The 14,722-nt window shown below is 40.4% G+C and overlaps 3 protein-coding genes across 3 annotated transcripts in view; 1 reads left to right on the forward strand and 2 right to left on the reverse strand.

Moving 5' to 3' along the window:
* LOC118322361 (zinc finger protein GLIS1) overlaps positions 1-4,780 on the forward strand; it is a 70,780-nt gene extending 66,000 nt beyond the window's left edge. The window contains exons 9-11 of the mRNA XM_035654023.1: positions 2,271-2,407; positions 3,279-3,434; positions 3,531-4,780. Coding sequence (XP_035509916.1) covers positions 2,271-2,407; positions 3,279-3,434; positions 3,531-3,667 — 430 coding nt within the window. The 3' untranslated portion in view covers positions 3,668-4,780. The remainder of the gene's footprint in view (positions 1-2,270; positions 2,408-3,278; positions 3,435-3,530) is intronic.
* A 547-nt stretch (positions 4,781-5,327) lies between these two features.
* On the reverse strand, positions 5,328-8,759 carry elovl8b (ELOVL fatty acid elongase 8b). Its single transcript, XM_035654024.1, has 8 exons — positions 8,454-8,759; positions 8,306-8,363; positions 7,549-7,736; positions 7,284-7,364; positions 7,034-7,090; positions 6,828-6,942; positions 5,805-5,932; positions 5,328-5,709 (listed from the first exon to the last, which is right to left on the reverse strand). Exons 2-8 carry the CDS (start codon positions 8,361-8,363, stop codon positions 5,545-5,547), a joined length of 792 nt encoding a protein of 263 aa, XP_035509917.1. The 5' UTR covers positions 8,454-8,759; the 3' UTR covers positions 5,328-5,544.
* A 1,955-nt stretch (positions 8,760-10,714) lies between these two features.
* Positions 10,715-14,722, reverse strand: part of mutyh (mutY DNA glycosylase) — a 4,979-nt gene continuing 971 nt past the window's right edge. Inside the window, exons 3-15 of the mRNA XM_035653690.1 lie at positions 14,418-14,457; positions 14,257-14,330; positions 14,129-14,170; positions 13,975-14,046; positions 13,725-13,838; positions 13,467-13,564; positions 13,006-13,150; positions 12,764-12,851; positions 12,504-12,686; positions 11,856-12,001; positions 11,593-11,742; positions 11,297-11,347; positions 10,715-11,191 (exon numbers count right to left, since the gene is read on the reverse strand). Of these exons, the coding sequence (XP_035509583.1) occupies positions 11,063-11,191; positions 11,297-11,347; positions 11,593-11,742; positions 11,856-12,001; positions 12,504-12,686; positions 12,764-12,851; positions 13,006-13,150; positions 13,467-13,564; positions 13,725-13,838; positions 13,975-14,046; positions 14,129-14,170; positions 14,257-14,330; positions 14,418-14,457 (1,332 nt within the window). The 3' untranslated portion in view covers positions 10,715-11,062. The remainder of the gene's footprint in view (positions 11,192-11,296; positions 11,348-11,592; positions 11,743-11,855; positions 12,002-12,503; positions 12,687-12,763; positions 12,852-13,005; positions 13,151-13,466; positions 13,565-13,724; positions 13,839-13,974; positions 14,047-14,128; positions 14,171-14,256; positions 14,331-14,417; positions 14,458-14,722) is intronic.

Below are 14,722 nucleotides of genomic sequence, written 5' to 3' on the forward strand. Positions count from 1 at the left end.
AATTGAATTGAATTGAATTGCGACCCAGTAAGACTGCAGTTGGGACTCTTATGTAAAAGTGTCTCAGGCGCTTACAGTATTTAGTAGAGATGTGCAGTAAATAGTAGATGCTCAGTACCGGTATCGGTCCAATACTGACAGACATGTGAACTTGCCATCGCATTTATGTAACACGAGGCATCAATCAGTCAGTCAATCAATCAATGAGACTTGATTTATAGAGCACTTTTCATACAAGCAAAATGTAGCACATTAACCCCCCACCCACCTCCAGGCAGATTTAGAAAAAGGAAAAAGATGAGTCAGATATACAAATACGTAAACAAAGTAATAAAACAGGTTAAGATGTTGAAATAAAGAAATACACAAAGAAACAGAATAATACAAAGAAAAAGGATTAAAATGTATAAATAAACAGATAATAAATAAAAACATAAATAGATAATAATTGATAAAAATCCATTAAAAGCCAGACTAAAAAGATGACGTTTTGAGGTTTGCTTATAAGAGTGTCAACACGCTCTGCTGCCCTGAGGTCCTCACGAAGGCTGGGCTGTCCCAGAGAGGAGGACCAGAGTGATAAAAAGATGCCTCATCATGGGTCTTTGTTCTGACTTAAGGAATAATTAAAAGACCCTTAAGAGCTTTATAAACCAATAAAAGGACCCTAAAATCCATTCTGAAGCACACAGATAGCCAATGCGACTTTAAGATTGGTGTAATGTCTCTTTCTGGTCCTCGTCTACACACATTCAGCTGAGTTTTGAAGTAATTGTAATTGAGCTATACTCTTCTTGGGGAGACCAGAAAGTAGAGCATTATAGTCTATAATCTATATTTATTCCTGCTGGTAATGTAAGTGTGCATTAATGTCTCTGTATTGGCTTGAAAGACAAATGGCTGCACTCTGGCAGTGTTTTTAAGATAATAAAATGTATTTTTAGTTATGTTTGTAATGTGACGTTCAAAACTAAGATCCGAATCAAAGATTACTCAAAGGTTTTTTACTTGTTGACATTGATTTAATGCCAGTGCTTGCAGTTTCACAATGAGTTTGTCTCTCTGAGCTTCAGTACTGATGACCAAGACCTCAGTTTTGTCCTGATTGACCTGGAGAAAATCTCTGCCATCCATTGCTTGATATCTAAAATACAGTTGAAAAGGCCATCTATTGGCCCTGAGTGATGTGGAGACGCGGCTATGTAAAGCTGTGTGTGGCATGACTGAAAGAGAAACATTTCTGCTAATGTTTCTACAACTTTGATGATTTGAGGGTGGAATTCCCCTAAAAATGCATGATATCATTCTCCAAATATTTAGAAATCCCTTGATGTGCACATTTTTACAGCAAAGACAAAATTAAAAATAAATAACAACCACCATGATAGCAGCATACTTTTCCTGTTAGATGATATGATGTTATACAGAACTCGGTCTCAGATGCTGCTGACAGCCTCTGCACAAACTCACTAAAGCATGCTGCTGAGCTTTCCTTTCAAATTCACAAGTTTTAGAGAATGAACCAGTTTAACTGTGACGCTAAACTGGGGAATTACCATCAGCTGGTATGATTGTAATATTTCACCATTTGCTTTGACCTCTTTGACCTCCAGATTGTTCCCATCACATAGTGTGACTCTTAGATGCTGAGGCTGAAAAAAAGGTGGCAGTACACTCCATTTAAAGTAGAGTAGTTATGTATGTTATTATGTCCTTAATTGTGATTTGAGATTTGCTGTATCAAACCTTTTTATTTAAATGATCAATACATAAATAAGCCGATGTAGAAACCTCAGTTTTTCACACATGACAAACATGTCATCTTAATATTTCTCTTTCTCAAAAGTCATGAATGTAAACACTATTGTGCTTTCTTCTCTTGAGGCCACAAAGCCTGGGGTTACTGTAATGGTGGGCAGTGTGTGTGTGTGTGTGTGTGCGGGAGTTGGTTTCGCTTGAATGCACACTCTGCTGTTTGTTGACTTAAGATCATAATATGTGGTAGGAGGACGATTACGTGTGGGGAGCCCAAGTTTCCACACGCCTGGAATGTTTCTTCTTCTGTGTGTTTAGGATCACTAACTGCTCCACTGGGTTTGTCGGTTCATGTGGTTAGCGGGCCGGCATGTAGCTCGGGCTTTGATTCGGATGTCACAATGCATGAAGCATTTTATTGAGAAATTATTGAGACTGTCTAGAAAGGGATGAGTACTAAATCGAGAGGTTGAAATATATATATTTCACCCCATTTTTCTGTGGCCCCACTCCAGGGTGTCAGGTCCCCTCATGTCTCCAGGGATGAAGGGAACAGGGACGCCCCCTCCTCCTCCTCCTCTGGAGAAACAGCACGTCCATCCTCACCACAAATCCTACTCTCACTATCATCACCATCAGCCTGCCAACGACGGTAAGACTAACCCAGAGACATCTGTCTGAGTGTAACTTAATTCAAGAAATCTGTTTTGACTTGAATTTGGAGATTGTTCAGTGGCGTTTCAATTTAATATCCTCAAATCTTTCCCCTTGCAGGTGATTCAGTAACATGTAGCCTGAGTATTACTTTTATAGAACTTCATATGAGAGAATTTACAGTGTCAGATCACCTCAATATAAGAGCACCCATGTGTCCGTTTTGAAACCCTTACTGTACCAGCAGACCCACATGAAAGGCCTCAGAGAGAGGAAGTTGTCTCTTAAAGCAGCGACACTGCCCTGTGGCTCTGTCAGAGCATTTTTAGGACAGAGAGAGATTAGAGTCGTAGAAACAGAGTGGGGAAAACCACATGCCGGAAGCCTTTTCCCTGCGCTGAATTATCCAACAAAATGCTGGCTCATGTATTCAGCTGTCTCTCAGCGCCCTAACATGGCAGGCTCAGCTGTCACTCCCGAGCCTTTTTCCTAATGCCTTAAACACTGTTTTCCCTGTAAAGATCTACACATGGACGTCTCTCTAACCACGCTGTGGTCAGGGAGTTGCGTAAAAGCGCTCCAGGAAAGGCTGCTTTCCCATTATCGTGACTCCTGCGGTCGATTCTGAGTACAAACTGAGACGATGGGGACAAGCGTTACATACTATGGGGCTGGCACAGTTAGCATGAGCACAAATATAGCATTGTCACAATTTCAGATCCACATCAAGTTTCAGGCGGATGGAGTGGACGCTTACTGACCTTGGAAACAATCACCCTTAGACGCTGGTGGCAGTTGATCAAGTCTGGCTTCTATTTTTCCCCTCTCTTTCTCCTCCCCGCTCCTCTACATCCTCCCTCATTTCCTAGAATACCAAGGCAGCTTTCAGAGCTGCTTCCATTTCGGAGACTCCTACAGGATGGAGCAGACAGTCGGTGGTGTCCACGTCCCAGGAGATTCTCACGCCTACACTTCCCATCAGCACAATGGCTTCCACATGTCAACTAGCAACAGTGGCACGGCAGGTGTGGACAATTATCCTAGCGCCTATATGCCAGAATCATGAATGATTGATTTCATCAGAATGTTAAACAAGCGGCACTTTATCTCGTCTGAACCAGGCTTCAACTTGACCCAGGACCTGCAAGGTGGCGCAGGGTGCCAGTTCTCTTCCAGCCCGGAGGAGAGCATTTTTTTCCAGGTGGGCAGCTTCGACCGCAGCCTGAGCCACATGTCCTCCGTCTACACAGAGACATAGAGCAACACTGGAGCAGGGCACGCTTCACCACACCTACTCTACTACTATGCAGTCCAACTCCTTCCACACCCGTCTTATCACACTTGGATCACCTCTACTCTACTTCCTGTTCTTTTTTCATAACTCACATAGTTAATCAAAATATATTTTTTTAGCTCATTCTGACCTACTTAGCTGCTGGATAGATGGGAAACCAGCAAGATGAATCAGACATAAAAGTTTTAAAGGCAGTTTAGTATACTAAAATGTGATTAACTGCATACCTGACACTGTCTGACTGGTCAAGACACTTGTCTAATAGTCCAAATAGGTCAGAACAGTGGTTCCCAACCTTTCTGCTTTCAGACCCCTTAAAACAAGGATGTTTAATCACCAGTTCAGAAAGTGAATTTTGTGAATCATTTTCCCAGAAGAAATGTATCTGGTAATTCGTAATAAGATAAAGGGTTACTCACTAAGTTGATATTATAAAAGATCAGTGAGTTATCTTGCAGATTACTACTCAGCCTGAAAGTCTTCTGTGGAAGTGAAGAGTGCTGAGAAAATAACCTTAATACAGGAATTGAGCTTGAGACTTTTTTTTTTTTACAGGAAGCCTGTGTTATGAACTTGAAGTGGACGTGGAGTTTAAAATATGTGGGAATTTACCAGGCAGGGAGGATCTAATGAAAGACACTGCATTGCATTATGGGAATTGTAGGATCCAGTGCTTTTGGAGATCAACCCATATTAGAGACTAAAAGTCTGGGTATCTCAACCTCTGCTGCATAAATTTTGACAATTCTGTTTTTAATATGTCCTCCAAGTTAATGAAAGTGCATGGCTAATTCACTGGAAGGCCCCTTTAATCGTGTTGTGACCCCTCAGATTTGTCTTGTGATTGCATGTGGAGGCACCAAACTCCAGGTTGGGAACCACTGGGTTAGAGGGGCTTTAAATACTGAAGAAGAAAGATTAAAATAAAAATGGAATCTGGTTTTAATTTCTGATTTTTACTCACTTAAAATGAAGGAACGCCCTGAGTCAAAGAAATTACAATAAATCTTCTTTTATTATTATTATTAACGTAAAAGAAAGCTTAAGAATAAAGATTTTTGTGCATGTGCCCTTCAGTTGTTGAAAGATTTATACGCTTTATTTCTTAGATTCAGAATCACATATTTTGGCCAAGTACTCATGAACATAACACTGGTGCAATGACACTTTCAGTACAATCAGAGCAACATTTCACAGGTTCTTCAGCCTTAACATACAAACTTCTAGCATTACAAAACTCCTGAATGGAAATGAAATGCCCTCTCCCTCCTCTTTGTGTTTTTTTTTCTCTCCTATCTACACCTTTCAATCAGTTTTAGACTGAAGTGTAGAAAAGAATATATCATTTTGCAGTGTTTGTTTTAACAGTGGAAAAAAAAATTGTTTGCATTTCCATATTTTGTTGTTAAGTGTTTTTTTTCCCTTTTTCTTTATGGATTTATCTCTGGAGGAGGGTTCAAACTCATTAATTCTGCAGTAATGCAGAGAAACCAACCTACTTTATTATTATAATTATTATTATTATTATTATATGTATAAAATGTACAGTTTGTTTACAGCAATCATTTGAATGTTTGTCATTTCTCAATTTAAGAAATAAATAACTGAATGATAACACAATATCTCTACTTTGGCATGTGACATTTTATATAAAATACAAAAAATGCATAACGTACTAAAATTGTTCACATTAGTTATATATATATATATCTGTCATTTTTTTTTTAATGTTTGCCTGGCAGTTGATGATGAGCACCATGAGAAAAGCCTCCAGACTGCGGTCATATTGTTCCCTCTAGTGGATGCTGGTCAGTACTGCAGACACAAGAAACTTAGGCATCTTACTTCTGCTTCTTCTTGTTGAGGTAGCTCTGATAGTAGAAGTTACTGAAGAGGATGATGAGGGTGATGCAGTAACAAAACACCAGTATGTTCATGGAGGTGGGAAAGTCGCACTCTACGAGCAGCTTCTGGCCCGTGTACAGGATGAACAGCACAAACTGCACCTGGAGAGGCAGTCGGGGAAAAGATCAGATCGGCTTATCTGCGCATATTGTACGTACGTTCACAGCTGTTTTCATACGTAGCGTGAGACGCTCACCAGCTGCAGAGAAGTGAGGTATCTCTTCCACCACAGGTACTTCTGCATGTGAGGGCCGATGGCAGCCAGGCCGTAGTAAGAATACATCACAGTGTGAACGAAGGTGTTGAGCAGGCCGATGAAGAACGCTGCAGGATGTGGCACAAACAAGGGATCATTCGAGTATTGAAAGTGAGTGAATTAAGTATCAGAACTGGTACACGTTGGATTTTTTAAGAATATAGAGTGTGAGGCAGGAAAGACACACAGACTTTTTGTTAGTATTACGGTTTAGTTTCAGAGCATTTCACATTAGATGGTGAATTAAGCTCTTGTCATGTGCATTTATGAAACATCTATGCAATGAACAGATCAGCTTTTGGCCACTAAGATGATGGAGAATATGAATGGGAAATAATGCTGGGAGTATGCTGGGAAATAACTTGAAATGTTTTCTGATCAGCACTTTACATTTGTTCTTTTTTTCAATTATTACAACCGACATAAATTTTGTTGGGTTGTTTTGTAAACATCATCCAACCATCATACCTGAATCCTTATTTATCAACTGACTTGCTAAAAGGCGCTCAATGGGGAGAAGACAAATCCTATAATTGGCATTATTCTGTAGGTTGGTTAAGGAAAGACCAAAACCAACAATATGTTAGTCTGTTTTTTCTTAATCATTTCCAACTTTCCTAACCTGTCTGTGGCACTCAGTTGTTCCTACTGAAGATGTAAGTTTTTAAAAATAGATCACAAATGTATAGTTAAAAAAAAGAAGACTAAATGTAGACTAAAACAACAGGGGACTGTAGTTTTTAACTAATGTAACTCAAACAGGAGTAGACATTGTTGTATCTGTTGGGGACTATTTTCAGCTGTGGATTAATACACATTTGGTGCAGCAGTCCAAGACAATGAGGGATTAATTAAAAATAAAAAACAACGCCTAAATGGGAACATGTCTCCCAGTGCAGACCTTGTGCTGTAAATCAATATCATTGTAGTAAGTAAATATAATATAGTAAATATTTGACTTACACTGTCCGCCCGCCACATACTTGACCCCCGCCCACCAGTTGAGGATCATAGTGGCGTGGTGGTAAACATGAAGGAAAGTCAACTGGTTGCTCTTCTTCCTCAGGATGAAGAAGATCTGCTCACAGTAGAAGCAGAAAGTTTGCGAACTTTTCATTCTTAAATGTCAGAGTTTCACTCGTACTGATAATGTTTGAACAAATACTTACCGTGTCACTAAGCTCGATGACCTTGGAGAAGAAAAACCACCAGCAGACTTTGGCCATCTGCAGTAGGGAAACAATGGAGGACGGTGAGCTTTATTAATGTAATAATTGAAGCTTTAGTTTTCAAACGGCTCTGTGAACTGTCTGGTAGGATTATTTTACTGTGAATTATGTTCCAAATATAGGTTGTGACAGGCCAAACACACCAAAGTCACTAAAGGTATCTAAGTGTAACGGTGTGACATTTGCTTACCCTCATTGCGAGCGGGCTGGTGCTGTAATCTACAGGCTGGCAGAGGTAGCTGTAGTTTGAGAGCCAGGATGTGACCAGGAACTGGTAAAAAAATATCCATACAATTACTGAATGAAAGAATACACCACCAATACAACCCCTTATATCAAGGGGGAAAAAAGAGGAAACAGCAGCAACAAAAACTGGAAGTGCTGAAACCTGAACATTCAAACCTGAATATTTCCACCATTGTCAGTTTTCCTGTTAAAAAACAGCACAAACACACCTCATAGAACATGTAGGCAGACAAGCCGACCATGGCAAAGTTGTAAACAATGAGAATGACTTTGAGGTCCACGGGTTGTCTGTCTTTCATCAGACGAGGTCCGGCCCAGACCACCCACAGGTAGAGCAGGATGATGATCGACACCGGGACGGGGGAGTAGATCAGCAGCCACGGGTCCGTCCTCTTGTCTGGAACACAACAGAGATCTGTGTCAGGGACTTTTTAAGCATTATTTACAAATTAATAAATAGATTACAGGACACATCTCTGGCTAGAATTCAGCCTTCATTAAACTGTCATCACTGATTATAGACTCAATATAGATCTATATTATAGGCATTCTTATAGTAGTCTGCTGAGGAAACACCAGGTTTTTACACTTTGTCTTGATCCAGTTCTGCACAGATGACTTATTATGTGTGCAGTTTTGTGAATGTAAACCAAACCCTGATTCAAAAAGCACATAATAATTATAAAGTTGCATTTGAGAAGAATAAAAAGGGTGTTTTTGTCTTACAATGACTGTGCCTCCCAATCCTATGTGTCCGCCGCTGTTCCAAGATAATGCAATTTAAAAAGTAGCATGGTTGCATATCATGTGACAAGGCACAAAGCAGTCATTGTGAAGCACATCTGCACACCCACACACTGAACACACACACACACACACACACACACACACACAGTACAGACTTGTTTCATAGACTTACAACACATGTGAATTTACTACAATACTTAAAAATAATCATCATCATACCTCCATTGTCCACTAGCCTCTGGTGCGCGGACAGGACACTTTGCCAAACAGAAGCCATCTGCCAACATAAAGAGATTGAGAATGACTAAAAAGAAGAAACAACACACACACACGTCTGCAGCCTGTGGAGCTGGTCACCTATGCGCACCTTGCGTAAGGTGTTTCAAATCTCGGTTTCACGCTGGTTGACCTTTGGACGTTGACTGCCAAATACCAAAGTACAAGCTGCAGCACGCCCTGCTGCCAAATCCAGGTCCTCGCCCTGCGATGGATGAATGAAGACCGACACCGGTCCAAAATAAGTCCGCGCACAGGTTCACTGCGGAGTGCTTCTTCCACCTGAGGAGCCCTGACGGCGGAGAAAATACCTGGACCACTTCCTGGTTTTCTTCGCTTTGGTGGTGGATTCTTTTTTCCTTCTTTTTTTGTGTGTGTTTTTTGTGTGACATGTTAAGACCAGCTGGGGGCGCTCTTGTAGTTGGTTGAGGTGGAGCTGATGTAAACCGTTTTGTGTGGATTCATCTATTGTGTATTTTTCTCTATTCATTGGTTGATTCGGTTTTTAAAGATTGTGAACATAGTGAGACATGTGACACACTATCCAGAGTGACATCTCCACAATGCTTCTGTCTGTTCTGTTGGAAAAAAACTATAGATAAATGATAAGAAAAACAGCTGTCAGTTAAATTTCTGTCACTGATATTAGTCATTAACTAATCATTTCTGCTGTACTTGTATACTGTTGGGTAGTTACATTTATTAAAAAAAACAGTATTTTTTACAAGCTCTTCATATATTTTGATTGCAAAAATCTTGTAAAAGTAATTTGTAAAGTAACTAAGGCTGTCAGATAATTGTAGTGGAGTAAAAAGTACTATATTTCCCACTGAAATATAGTCAAGTAGAAGAAAATACTCTTTCTTAAGTACAGTATTTGAGTAAACCTGCAAAACAGACCTGAGGTTAATTATTCAACAACTGTCTTTACCAAGAGTGCAAGAATGTTTGGTATGATGTTACAAATTAGTTTAAGATATAAATGCAGTTATACAGCATGTGACATTTGTACAGCCTGTGCAGTATTATGCTGTTTACTCTATTGCTTGTTCAGTGCTAAAAATAATCCTCAGTGTAGAAAACCCACAGACAGTGGACTTTAATCCAGGACAAGCACTCAGTTTCAAAATCCCTCTTGGTTTTCACACTGTGTACGTACTTAAAACCAGCCTCTGTTTCACCCTAAACACTACCTGAATCTAATTGGGATACACTAGGTCATTAGAAGCAATTATTCTACAAAATGAGATGTTGCAGTCACAAGACAGAACGTCACTGTAACATGAAAGCATTTTAATTGCTGCCCGACGTTAGCCTGTAAAGGCATCATGCCTTTGGTGGTGTGCGTCTGTACGTGTAGCTGTCCAGATAATCTAGTGTTAAAGGGGCATGCCACAGGTCTGTCCTCTTGTCTGGACTTGTCTTTTCAGGGACTTTTTAAGCATTATTTACAAATGAATAAATATATTACAGGACACATCTCTTGCTAGACTTCAGCCTTGATTTCATCAAACTGTCACCACTGATAAAAGACTGTCTGTAAAAACCTGGCATTTCCTCAGCACTTTGTCTTGATCCAGTTCAGCAAGGTTACCTGTCATGTGTGTAGTTTTGTGAATGTAAACCAAATCCTGATTCAAAAAGCACAAAATATTTATACATTTGCATTTGAGAAAAATAAAAGGCAGTTTTGGTCTGATAATGACGGTGAAAACAGCCTTTTAATTCTGTGCCTCCCAATGTGTCCGCCACTGTTCTAAGATAATGTATCTGTCCAGTTAATCTTGCATACTACTGGAGCATTAGCCTCCTATTTTTTGTGCACATTTATGACTGAATGCTCAAGGACCTCTGGGGGTTGTAGTGATTCACAATGTTAGAAAATTTTTTTAGTCTGTTTCATACCGACTGCTGACTCCTCCTAACCACAAGTGAACAACTGATAAGCCAAAAACAGGTCTTGTTATCTTCAACCACCATCTTGACTGCAAGGGAGTCATATTCTTTCTTATTAAAGGTGCACGCCACCTGTCCGTCCTTTTGTCTGGACTAGATAATAACTCTGCGCACAAGATAAAAAAAAACCTTTGCATATATCTATGAGACAATTTAAACTATACTAAACAAAAAAACATTATTGAAAACTTTGTAAATCTCTGCTGGTTGCTATTGCAAGGCAGTCACATACTGTATTGGTTGACTCGCTGAAAAAAAGTACAGAAATATTGTGATACACAGTTCGCACATGCCACTGGCTTCATGAAACCTTGTGTTCAAATCCGTGCGGCTTTTAATATATCCCAAAGTTACCCCCGCCCCCCCCCCCCCCTCTCCAATTAACAATGCTGTTTATTGCGGTAATAAACTAAAACATGTTTTATGCCATACATTTGTAACTTCATAGACTAGTCATAATATAGTGACAAAAACATTCATCTACAATGAAGTCGCAAGGTAGCCCCTGCAGGAAAATCAAAGGAGCAATATACAGATGTCTTTGTTTTCATTTTATAACAATTTAAAAACCAATCTTGTACAAATAATTTGATAGTATCCATAGTAAATAATACAGGAATAGTAGTATTAGTAAAAAATGTGATTGTATTTTGTTTCTGATTCCCTTAATGTGGCACCACAGGGGTGATGCTCTGACAGTAAGGCATGAAAAAGGCACCATGATGACTTTTACATACAATCCCATCAAGACTCCTGTTTAACTGTCTTGAAGAAGGAGCTGAGGGAGAGCTGTCTGCTGCCGCTGTTAGCCGCACTCAGTCTGGGCTTTTTAGAGTTCTGTGGCTTCTTGTCATTCTTCTGCCTTTTTCCATCCTAAATGAGACAAGTGACAAAGGTGGAATCTGTTATTAATACAGGATTAGAATAGAAGAATAAGGTATGTTTTTGTAAAATATAGAAATATACAGAAGTACTTGCCTTTGAGGTTTGTTCTTTTTGACTGTCCACAGAATCACAAAGCTTCACGATCTGCAGGAGAGTTAACATGTTGGATTGTTCACACAGACTACAGAAGATTTTAATTTAACAGTTTAAACTCAGTATAATACTGTAATGTGACACAGGGAAAATAACTCTCTATACACCAGACTGCTGTTACAAAAGCATGCTTTCTGTGAGTGATAACCAAGTCCACTCCTGGTGCTGCCCGTACTGCTGACCTCACACAACAGGGCTTCACACACACACACGCACTGTGTAAACAAAACAAAAACCTTTTTCACTCCCGTGGACACAGCAGCCTCCTGCAGAGCAGATCTGGTGAGCCACTGTGCATTTTCAGTCTGTGTGTGTGTGTCACCGTCCTTCAAACACACACTGTGAACCACATACGTCTGGTGGATGTGGGAGAAGATGTGAACCACCTGCAAACAGCCAATCAGTGATGCATCAGAAGATGATTACACAGCCACAGAAAGAGTGTGTGTGTGCGTATTAAAGTGTGTATGAGAGATAGGTGGGAAATCATCAAGCTTACCTCTCCCACATACTGGAGGAGGCTGACAGCCAGCTGGGTTCCCAGTATCCTGCTGATCTCGGCACACAGCGCCTGCTTCTGTTTTATCTCAGAGTTCTTCTCCTCCAGCAGGAGACTCGGAAACTCCCACAAGCCCGCCAGCAAACCTGTCAGCGCACACACATACAAACACACACACACAGGCAGGACAACAAAACAACAAATGTTTATTTAAAATATAAAATCTCAGAACATAGGATTGTTGAATTGCATATTAAATTTAGTTTAAGCTTTATTTTCAATCTATTTATATTATTGACATATTTAGTTTTTCAAATTCAAGTTCTGACATTTCCCATATATTGAATTTATTCATGCACGCCACCCAAATAGATGTACTTTAACCGGTTTTTGTTTTTTGTATTTCTGTATTCAGTGTTTCTTTAAGGTTTGCCGGACATATAGTAAAACTACAATGAAAATTCCTGCTAAAATGAACACTGACAAACTGCAGAGTGATAGAAAACTGTACCTGCGCCTGACTCTAGACCTATGAATCTCTGTTCACATTCCCAATTTCTTCAGACAGGGAAGTGATGATAATCAGGCTACAGACAAGTTTCAGCACAAACAGACCCTTCCCCCGTGGGATCCACTGCAGGCACTCACCTTTGTTTGGTCTCTGTGTGAGCAGGTACTCGTCCCCTCCCTCCTCTCCAGGTCGGATCACCACGCAGGTCAGAGTTCGCTCCACTCGAGGCGGTTTCTTCGCTGGCTTTCTGGGGAAGTTCTGAACACCCAACTCATCGTCCCAGGGTTCCGAGGGACACAGCGGACATGTCCCACTATTCACTGAGGGACAAGAGAAAGTGCTTTGAGATAATATTATGACTACACGAAGGTCTGAGAAGAGAAGTCAGGACACTTACTACAGTCTTCTATATCAGGAAGTGTTGATTGTTTCCTGTTCGGCTTCCCCAACAACTTCCTTGAGTTTTTCTCCTGCTTGACATGAACCTGCACATCCACACACAGTATAAGCACAACACCATGTACAGAATGATCCATACTTAATAACCTATGTTAGCGCTGGCTTCTTCTGTGTTTAAAGGAGAGCACAAACCATTACCATTACTAAGTAGCACTGGTTTGCACTTAAGATGCTATCTACCTTGTGGTACGAGTGGCAGTGAGACTGCACAGGACACTGGCTGCACAGCGCTCCTTTAGGGGTGCAGACTCGTGCTCCCAGCTCCATCATGGCTTGGTTGAAGTCCCCAGGTCTCCCAGGGTCCACCAGTGTATTAGCTAGACTCCTGAAATAGAGAAAATGTATATATCTTAAGAGAGTATTCTTACTTTAATACCAGTTACAAAGACTGACTCAGGTTTTGAATATATCTTTTCTCCCCTGTGTTTTGATCACAAACGCTGATCTTCATTTTCAAAGTTCTGAGATCATTTAGACCTGGAATGGAAAAAGCTGAAAGTCCCCCAAAAAATATGACATATCTAAATATATATCTATATTAAACTGCTCAAAAGCTGCTCAAACCGGGAAAAAACAACATATTGTATCAAAGTGAAAACTCTGGTTCTTCCTCGAGGACAGTGTTTGAGGTCTGATCTCACCAAAGTGCCTCTGTTACTACAGGACTTGTGCTGTCAGCGCCGATGGCCCTCAGGCGACACAGCACCCGAATCAGATTGCCATCCACGGCTCCGGTAACCTAGGCAACAGAGATCTTTTCAGTCATCGGTGATAAACAAGGCAGTGCAGCTAACAGGTGTGGCCTTTGAGTTGACTCTGGAAACAGAAATAGAAACACATACAGCTGTGGTGCAGATGTGGGTGTCTCCAGGTGTGTGTGTGTGTGTGTGTGTGTGTACCTGGCCCAGGGCAATAGAGCCTATAGCTGCAGCAGTGTAACGTCCCACCCCGGGCAGCTGTTTCAGCAGGCCGTCAACTGTGCGAGGCATCTGTCCCTTAAGCTCTGACACCACCTGCAGCAGAACAGAGCAGTAACACAATTAACTCTCTGCATATTATTAATAGTTATTTTTCTAATTGATAACATAAACCATACTATGTAATTATTACACACAATGATGCAGATAGACACAAACGTTTGATGCGGACCTTCTGAGCTCCTTCATGCAGCCTCTTTCCTCGGGAATAATAGCCGAGGCCCGCCCACATCTGGTTCACTTCCTGCGAAATCAATACATCTGATTTAGGATTAATACTATTTTAAAATCACCTCCATGTTCAGTGACGGATTTTTAATAATCACCTCTAGCGTAGCAGCTGCGAGATCCTGCACAGTGGGCCACCGCTGGAACACAGTGGAGAGTTTAAATGACACATAATGCACGCGACTTATTCAATTTATCACCACGACTACAATGTAACGACGCCTACCTTCATCCATTTGTTGTAGTAGTCTATTACTGTGGCAACTTGTGTCTGCTGCAGCATGATTTCTGAAACCCACACTAAAAAAAAGGGGAGAAAAGGTAAATGGTAAATGTCAGCAGATATTTAATAATTTATTTAACATTGACCCCAAAAAAAAGTCTTACCTGCGTATGTCCTGATGTTGAGGTCTGACTCTGTCTCCGCCTGTAAAAGAAATACATCACGAGTGTCATTTCAACTGAAAAAGTCAAATACTGTCAAATATCTTTATTAAGAAATTAGGATATGATATTTTGACTGTTAATAACGTTTGTTGATGTTTGTACTTTCCAGAATATTTTTGTCTATCTGCACAGCGACACGTGATATTAAAACAGGTTTCATGTAAACGCTTACGTACCCCTTACTAAAAACACGCTTACTTTCATAATGATTATCTAATTAAACTCTGCTTAACAACCAACTATGT

Source organism: Morone saxatilis, unplaced genomic scaffold (genome assembly GCF_004916995.1).
Source record: "Morone saxatilis isolate NCDOM2014 unplaced genomic scaffold, NCSU_SB_2.0 Contig12, whole genome shotgun sequence".
NCBI lineage: Eukaryota > Metazoa > Chordata > Actinopteri > Moronidae > Morone > Morone saxatilis.

Coding starts and splice junctions, on each gene's coding strand:
- elovl8b (XM_035654024.1), bottom strand. CDS start 8,363: ATGGCTTCTGTTTGGCAAAGTGTCCTGTCCGCGCACCAGAGGCTAGTG. Junction 7,737..8,305: donor GAGGCTAGTGGACAATGGAG/GTATGATGATGA, acceptor GTTGTGTTCCAG/ACAAGAGGACGGACCCGTGG. Junction 6,943..7,033: donor TCATCGAGCTTAGTGACACG/GTAAGTATTTGT, acceptor TACTGTGAGCAG/ATCTTCTTCATCCTGAGGAA.